General features: G+C 51.4%; 2 protein-coding genes across 4 annotated transcripts in view; both read right to left on the reverse strand.

Annotated features, from left to right (window-relative positions):
- Positions 1 to 6: 6 nt before the first annotated feature.
- PVRIG (PVR related immunoglobulin domain containing) lies at positions 7 to 2,270 on the reverse strand. 2 transcript variants are annotated; one of them, XM_019629902.1, is made up of 5 exons: positions 1,280 to 2,267; positions 844 to 1,194; positions 632 to 755; positions 486 to 543; positions 7 to 384 (listed from the first exon to the last, which is right to left on the reverse strand). In XM_019629902.1, exons 1-5 carry the CDS (start codon positions 1,338 to 1,340, stop codon positions 70 to 72), a joined length of 909 nt encoding a protein of 302 aa, XP_019485447.1. In that variant the 5' UTR covers positions 1,341 to 2,267; the 3' UTR covers positions 7 to 69. The 2 variants fall into 2 exon arrangements, with proteins under 2 accessions (XP_019485447.1, XP_019485446.1); XM_019629901.1 differs by having other exon boundaries at positions 7 to 543; positions 1,280 to 2,270.
- Positions 2,271 to 5,598: 3,328 nt separating this feature from the next.
- Positions 5,599 to 8,291, reverse strand: part of STAG3 (STAG3 cohesin complex component) — a 41,831-nt gene continuing 39,138 nt past the window's right edge. For both annotated transcript variants that reach the window (XM_019629879.1, XM_019629878.1), the window contains one exon: positions 5,599 to 6,431. In XM_019629879.1, coding sequence (XP_019485424.1) covers positions 6,423 to 6,431 — 9 coding nt within the window. In that variant the 3' untranslated portion in view covers positions 5,599 to 6,422. The remainder of the gene's footprint in view (positions 6,432 to 8,291) is intronic.

The following is an 8,291-nucleotide window of genomic DNA, read 5'->3' on the forward strand; positions in this document are numbered from 1 at the left end:
CAGACACCAACAGAAAAGGGTCCCAGAAGCCTGGGAGGGGAGGAAGGCCAAGTGGACTTGGGGCCCCTGTCATTGAACTCCTAAACGCCCCTTCATAGTTCTGGGCCCCAGAGGGTCAGGGAAAGAGATAAGTTTAGGGCCCGTGTAGGGAGGCCTCTCTCCTGCCCGAGCATAGAGTCCATTTTCGACAAAGACGAAACTGCTTCGAGCAGAGGCTGACAGAGGTGTCCTGGGGGCAGGGTGGTGTGCTGTGTGGGTGGGGAGCGGCACCCACTCAGACAGTGGCTGGGGTGGGAGGACCGTGTCCAGAGCTGTTGGGCAGTAGTTGGTGGCAACGGTGGCATAGGGGATGTGGAGAGAGGCCAGGGGGGCTTGGCTGGCTGCCTGCAGGGGTGATGGGGAAAGAAGCCCAAGTGAGGTTCCACCTCACGGCCCCCAGATCCAACCCACTCTGTTCCCTGCTCCAAAACGATCCCCGTCTTTACCCTTGTTCGTGTCTGTGCCTGAGGGCTGCTGAGAGATGACTGAAGCTTCATGACAGACCTGGGAGAAAGGAGGGTCAGAAGAAAACCATGTGGCTAACCCAGCGCTATGGGGATTTAGACTGGGCTTGGCCAGGGCTGTGTCTTACCAGTGTCTCTGTCGATGAAGTAGGTGTAGGAGGTAGATGCAGCCAAAGAGGAGGACCCCTGAGACCCCCAAGATCCCGGCCAAGTCTGCCCGTAGAATAGAGGCTGGAGTAGGGGCAGGGAGCCCTGTGCACAGATAAAGACTTACCAGATAGCGGCCAGTGCCCCGAGGCCTTCCCTACCCTCCCTGGGCACAGCTCGTTATCAGCCCCACCTTGGTCTGAGTCAAGGAGGTGGTTACTACAGGCCTCCTGGGAGCCCTCAGGGAAGGAAGTAAACTTGCAGCAGAAGGTGGTATTGGGACTGGAGCTTTTCCCCTCAGATCCTTCCATTGTGAGGGAGATGCTTGTTCTGGTTTCCCAGTGGGCCTGGCTGGCAGGGGGCCACTGTTGGATGCCTAATTCTGGGTGCAACACAGCCAGCTTGGTCCCTCTAGCACCATCGGGCCCCCCGCAGCTCACAGTCACCAGGGAGATAGTGCTAGATCCCAGGAATCCACAGCGGACAGTGAAGAATGGGGACTTGGTGGACTCCATCTGAATTTGCACCCACACCTCGGGGGTTCCTGTGGGATACAGACATAGGAAGGGCCAAGGGCTGGGTCTCCACCATGTCCCCACCGCCTCTGCTTCTCTCCAGCCCCCACTCACCGGCAGTGATGCAGAGTGTCAGCAGTGCCAAGAGCAGAACCAGGGCTCGGGGCCTGTCCATGGCTCCCCTCTGGCCCAGGCTCTGGGGGCTGTCGTGGTGGGGACTGCACCTGTGTTTCCGCTCTCATTGCAGGAAGCTTTCATGCGTGAGCAGGCCCAGGAGCAGCTGGGCCCGGTGCTCTCTGCAACTCACTCCACTTCCTTCTCTCAGTCTTCCTCAACTGGTGAACACGGGGTGATGGACCCCCTCCCTCAGGCGACTTAAAGTGACAGTGACAAGGTTTTTCCTGTCCCCATGCTGTACTTTAGTGTGAGCAGGCAGGCGGCTCAGGTTCCTTTCCAGCCCTGTCTGTGGGTAATAGCCTGGGCAGACTAGGCCCTGGGGAAGGGTGAGCAGTGGGGTAGGGAAGAACACTGCAGGGAGACATGAAAAGAATCTCCTTCCTCAGGAGGGTGGGGCCCCTGGTTTCTCCTTAGGAAGAAGGCTCTGACTCTGGCCCTCCCCAGCTAAGGGGTAGGGAATGTGAAGGAACTTGAGAAGAAGACCTGTAAGCAAGAAAAGCAGCGAGGGATACCTAAGAGCGGAGCCCAGCTTGACCCATCACTTATCCACCGAGGACACCTAAAGTAGGCTTCCACACTGTCTATGCCAGCCCGCCCATGTTTACATCTCCAGCCCAGACCTCCCTCCCACCTAACATCACAAACATGCCCCAAACTGAACTCTGCTCCACCTGCAGCCTTTGCCCTCCACCACAGCTGATGGCCCCTGTTTTCCAGCTGCTCAGGCCCAAAGCATAATCATCTGTGACCCTCCTCTTTCATCTCCAGCCCATCAGGAAATCTTGAGGGCTTCCCATCATGACCACCTGACCTTTTACCATTTCCTACTGCCACCTCCCTGACATAGGCCATCTCTTTCCACAAAGCGTTGCTCCAAATTGCTTGTTTGTATTCATTTACAGAATGCAAACTGACCAGAATTCTGCTGTATAAGAGTGACAACGATCAGAATGCTTTGCATCCCGTCTTATCTTGTGCTGAACTTGACTCTGGGATGAGAATAGCTTGGTGAGCTCAGGGTTAGAGCCAAGGGGCAGGCAGGTGGGGGGTGGTGTTGAGGACTCTCTTGTCCAGGGTGTGGTGAGAACTCTGAGGTGGCCCTGCCCCAGGGTTGTGGTCACCTTTCTGAGGCCTGGTTTGCCCACAGGATTCAGCATCCTGTGGTGTTAGCCATATACCAATCAGTCTCTTCGGTAAACTGTCACCCCACCCACATCTGAGAGCACAGCTAAGCTAAGCAGGGCCCCAAGACCAATCACTTCACTGATCCCAGCTTAGCATTCTCATGAACGGTTGACCTTCTCCCAGGCCCAATGTCCCAATCTCCAAACCTGACTCAGGTTTGCTCTCACCACTTCCTCCACTATGTTCCCTTGACAGGGAGACCTATGCAGAGCTGACTCACTTCAAGGTGGCCCAGCCACGTGGGTGCAGAGCACTGGAGCACATGGGGCTGCCAGCCTCAGCCGCCCTAGCCTAGAAGATTCTTGTCTCTCACCCACTGAAATCCTCCCCCCTTTGCAAGGCCCAGCTCAAATCCCTCTACTTCCAGGAAGCTGTCCCTGAGAGGACATTTTCTTCTTGGACAACCATCTCACAGATGATGGGCCCTAGCAGTGGTTCTGTCTTTTACTTAACCCCCACACAGTCCTAGTGCATAACGGAGCTCAATACTTGTGGAGCAATGGATTAAAAGCCATGGAAAAGTTACTCACCAACATTTTCCATTTTTTCCCCCCATCTATAAGCCACATTTGTCCCCTCAATAAGCTTTGTATAAGATTCAAACAATATAGAAGACTAGAGAACATCAAACTTCTCCTTCACCAGCCTACTCATTCCCATTCCCCTCATTTTAATTTTCATGAAGTTAAAACTGTTAATCTTTGGGGTAGCCGGTTGGCTCAGGTGGTTAGAGCGCAGGCTTATGACACCACGGTTGCCGGTTTGATTCCCACATGGGCCAGTGAGCTACACCCTCCACAGCTAGATTGAAAACAACTTGACTTGAAGCTGATGGGTCCTGGAAAAACACACTGTGCCCCAATAAAGTTTAAAAAAATAAAGTTAATCTTTTATCATTTCTGGATTTTGTGTACTGCTTAGGAAAGCCAAGTTCTAAAAATAATTTATTTCATCTTTCTGCTTAACTCTGAAAGTTTATTTTTAGCCCATGAAGTTTTTGGGGTTTTTTATTGGGGAATTGGGGAATGGGAACAGCGCTGGGGAACTGGGGGAAGGGGTACAGACAAGTTGCTGTCCTTTTTGTTCTTCAGTCTAGTTGTGGAGGACGTTGCTTCACTGGTCCAAGTTGGCACCATCATTGCGCTCTTCCCGGGCGAGGCACATCAGTCGCCGGCTTCTGGACGGCCGCTCACTGCGGATGCTGGCTGCTGGCTACACACGGTAGCCCATGGCAACCCACTGCTGCAGGGGCTGTAGCCTACGCCGTCGCTGGCGACTCACAGCAGCCCAGCTCCAGGTTGAGCTGTTGTTCAGCATCTTAGCTGTGGAGGGCAGTGTCACTGGCCCTCATATGTGGGATCCAAACCGGGGACCTCTGGCGTCCCAAGCCAGTTCTTAACCATCGCGCCACTCGGCTGGCCCTATCCCATGAAGTTTTAACTTGGGAATGGTGTAAAATATAACATTTAGGTAGAGAGACAGAAGTCTGCAAACCATTTATTTGAAGTCTCTTTCCTTACTGTTTTGAAATGCCATTTTGATCATAAATTCTTATGAATGGGTCTACTTCTGGATTCTCTTTCCTAATCTATTTTTTTCCCACTTATTCCTATTCCACTACCACATGGCTTTGAAGTAGAATGTTTTCATGTTTTCATACATGTGAGGGCCCTTGTCCTCTCTCAGAAATTTCTTGGCTAGTCCTGAACAGTCTCCATAGTTTCGAGTTCAAGAGACACAAAAGGTCATTAAACCCAGCAACATAAGCTCTGAATCATCAGGCCTGTGTTGTTGGCCTCATTCCTCTTTGACCTGGAGGTGCAGGTTAGGTGACAGGTCTGGTAGTAGCCTTTTTCTGCTCTGACATTTCTTGGTGAAATCCGTGCAGCCCCAGCCCAGGTCCAGCTGCAGTGAAAACAGCCCTTGTGGACAGTCTCTAGAATGAGGCCCAAGAGGGTTTGAACTGGTGCCACAATTTCCTAGCTCTGCAAGCTTAGACAAAGCTATGTAACCTCCCAGAGCAGCACCATCCCCACAGGAATTATCCTCTGCTTCAGTGTAACTGAGAGTACATAAATCAGTGCAGGTTTGGCACTCTGCTCATGCCTGGCTCGAGCCCTACGCAAGTGTTAGTGATTGTAAGGCATTCCTCACCTGAGTTTGTACAGTGAGACTCATAACTGCTCTATTTATTTTTACATATATTTTAAATGTTATAAAAAAGGTCACTTATGTTCCTGCGTCAAAGTAAACAAACAGTAAGAGGTAACATCTCAGTGTATACTATGTGCTAAATTTGTTGTGAGCGATTCACATATATTAGCTCCACACTTACAATCACCTTATGAGGAAATAACTTGACCAGGGTCATGAGGCTAGTATACAGTGAAGCTAGGATTTAAACTCTGACAAAAATTTTAGCTCCAGAACCCTCACTATTAACAACTATGCTAAACTGCCTCTCCCACACATAGTTTAAATTTTCAATTGAATTACAAAGTGTTTGTCTAAAAATGGGGAAGGAGGAAGAAATGGGTTTGGCTGAGTGACCATCTCATCACAGGAAGTCATGATTCCTTCTACAGAGACCACTAGCTGAATGGCTGTCTTCAGCCTGGGAGACCACAACCTGAAATTAAATCAGATGCCCAGGACAGAAAAGAACTGGAAATCCTATCTAAAAGAAGAGGCTGAAAGGCTCCTTAAACCACAGAAGAAAATAGTCAAAGTAGAAAGTGACAACAGTGTCTTCATATATTTGATTGCTTGTCAGGGGGGAAAGAGAGAACCGAGGTGCTGTGCTGCTCCAAAAAGCAGAACAAGAATATACAAGTCAGAGCTTCAAGGAGACTGGATTCCAGAGGCTATTTTGTGGCAGTCTAGGTGAGAGATGATGGCAGCAATGAGAGAAGAGACAGATCAGACAGATATTTTGGAGAACAACTTGACAGGACTTGGTGAGAACTAGTGCGGGAAGGTAAGGATAATGGAGAAGGTGATGTCAAAAATTTGGATTTTAGGGTTAGACATTCCTCCTGGCTCTCACATATTAAGATTCTATAAAATTTCAAATTATGACAGGTGTTTTTGGGATGAGGGCACGAAATTACCCCTGGAAAGAACCCTTGGATGAAAGCTGCCAAGATTTCTGCCAAGATTGTGGACTGGCCTGGCCCCAGTATAGGTGAGACAGGCAGGTTCACCCTCCAAGTGATGAGGACATTATCTTCGTTCTTCAGCCTAATCTGTACTCACTAGATAAATTACTGGAAGGCAAGTAGGGTCTCTCCCTAACTCCTCTGCCCCACCCAATCTCTCGTTACTAAGCAACAGGTCCTTAAGAGCCAATGTACTAACATCTGGGGTATATGCAGCGCTGCACTTGCACACTGGGCCATGGGGCTGGGCAGGGCCGCCTAAGACACCAGCAAAGACCTAACTTCCATCAGTTTAACAATCTCAAGCCACACTCTGGGAATAGCTGATTCAAACATATTTATTGACCTAACACTAGGACATAAAGAAGATGGGAAAGATGTTCCCAAAATACAGGAGAAATATTAGGCTCTTTCCATTAAACATAGGGAGGCAGTGACCCTCTCAAATAGTGAAGTGAAGCCCCCACCCCTCCAACACAGCAGGAAATAGGCACTCTGCTCAAACACAGAGGGACAGAGCCATAGTGCATTAGGAAGGACAGGGCTTAAGGCTTCTATATCTTAACAAAATCAGAGAAAGGTTAGGTTAGAAAGGCAAAGCCCACCTCTCCTTCCCCTCAGAGACCAGGGGTGGGGCCTCAAGTAATGGTTCCTTTTGTTCCCTTCTCCTGTTTGCCTTTTCCAAGTGGTCATGTCTTTGAGGTGGAGGGTGTGATGGGGAGGGGCGCAGAGTCCTGTCAGAAATCCTGTAGCAAGAAAGATGAAAGGCAAACACAGAGTTATAATGTCAGGCCACAGGGCAAAGAGATGACTGCAAGGTCCTCCAGATGACTATTCTAATTTCCCTCCTGCCCTCTTCCCAGGGCTTCTCCTAAAGCTCTGGACACAGCTGAGCACACAGGCCATGGGCTGTGGCCTTTCTTTCCACCTATTTGACAGATACATGGGTTACCTGCCTGAATCTCCCAAGGACACACAACTCCTCTTCNGGCCCTGCTGGGAGCTAGGCTGAGGGCTAGGGATCCCTCAGAGCTCCCTGCCTTGTCCCATGAGCATTCCCTTCCCAGAGAATAGAGCCCCTTCAAAGCCTCATGAAACCCCGCAAGCCCCATTGCCCCCATACCCATTCCTGGTGTTGCCATGGTCCCAAGGCTGCTGGGCCCTGAGCTACACCCTCCCTCACATCTCCCTGACCCTCCTCAGGAACCTCTGCAGCACCCCCTTTTCTTTCCCTTCAGCCTCCAGCCTGCAGGGACCACTGAGCTAGGCTAGTTCCAGGGCCTTCTCAGAGGAGGAGGAGGATCATTGGCGGATGGAGGCAGGTCCAATAAGCCCTTCACTTCCCCCTCACCCTGTCTGGTCCACCCTCTTCCCAGAGCAGTGTAGAGCTGGTGGCTGGGTGGGGCTTGGTCCTGGGAAGGCTACTTCCGAAAATGCCTAGAATATTAAGATGGGTTGTTAGAATATTCTGTGGTTGGACACAGCCTCTGGGCAGGCCCTCCCTGAACCAGGCAGAGGCAGAGGGGTGTGGTTCCTGGTTTGGCAGCTGGCACTGCCTGGGATTTCCAACATGCAGGACTAAGAAAGGCGCCAAGTGGCAGACATCACTCCCAAACTAGTATTCACTTTGGCTGGGGGTGCAGTCTGAGCCTGGCTCTAGGACTATGCTTCACCTCCTACCCCCAATCCACACGCCTGTGGAGCCTCGCAGCTTAAAGAGCTCTCTCACCACATTGTCTCTTGTGGCAAAGGTATGATAAGGCCCTGGCTGCTAGGCCTGTTTACAGGAGGGCTGCTTCCTGGATGGGAAGGGTAGTGGGCAGGGGAGCGTGTGTTCAGTCCCCGTGTCAAGTGGGCCTCTGTCTTCCAGTGGCCCGTGCGGAGTAGTACTGGTGACTCAGTAACAGGAGAGGAGCCAGAGGAAGACACTATGGGCAGATATGAGGTGGGTCCCCTGCCTCTGAGTGTCAGCTCTAGATGGGGGGCATCAGGGCTCCACTCCCAGGCCATCTCAGGGAGCCCTGTCGTAGGGACACCAGGTCAGACCACAGGGCCTTTTCTTGAGTTGAAACCCCCAAATCCCTTCTTGCTGTCCTAGGACATGGTGGTGTTTGAATATGGACCATCCTGCCTGAGGTCACCAGACCCCCAATACTGTCTTCCCACTTGGTGTCCCTCAGCAAGGTCTGCAGGGCCAGGAGTCCCCTGCCAGTTTCTGGGACCCCCTGTCTGGGTGGGGTGTTGGGGGCAGGGGAAAGATCACCTGTGCTGAGGCCCTGTTCCCCTCCAGTTCTAACCCGGCCACTGCCTCCCAGGGGTTGGAACTGCCTCTGACCTCAACTTCCCAAAGAAAAGGCCTAGCCATGGCTCCAGAGAAACCATTTTTGTTGATTTAATTATTGACATCAACTGGGAGGGCTGGGAACCTGAAAGCAGGAAACTTAGGATGGGGCTTTGTCACCTCTTACACACACACGTGAGCTCACATGTACGTATAGGAGCACACACGCTGACCACATCCGCAGCAAGTGGGTCCTGGCCAGGTATGTGTGGAGACACTTACTAGAGACCCAATAAAATGTGCGAAGACAGTGGGTGCTCAGGAC

This window comes from Hipposideros armiger, unplaced genomic scaffold (assembly GCF_001890085.2).
Source record: "Hipposideros armiger isolate ML-2016 unplaced genomic scaffold, ASM189008v1 scaffold_875, whole genome shotgun sequence".
Lineage (NCBI taxonomy): Eukaryota > Metazoa > Chordata > Mammalia > Chiroptera > Hipposideridae > Hipposideros > Hipposideros armiger.

What these genes read in the sequence shown, in the direction of transcription:
- PVRIG (XM_019629901.1), bottom strand. Translation starts at nt 1,340, where the DNA reads ATGGACAGGCCCCGAGCCCTGGTTCTGCTCTTGGCACTGCTGACACTC. An exon ending in GACACTCTGCATCACTGCCG is followed by an intron (nt 1,195 to 1,279) that starts GTGAGTGGGGGC and finishes TGTATCCCACAG; the next exon opens with GAACCCCCGAGGTGTGGGTG. An exon ending in CCTCCTTGACTCAGACCAAG is followed by an intron (nt 756 to 843) that starts GTGGGGCTGATA and finishes ATCTGTGCACAG; the next exon opens with GGCTCCCTGCCCCTACTCCA.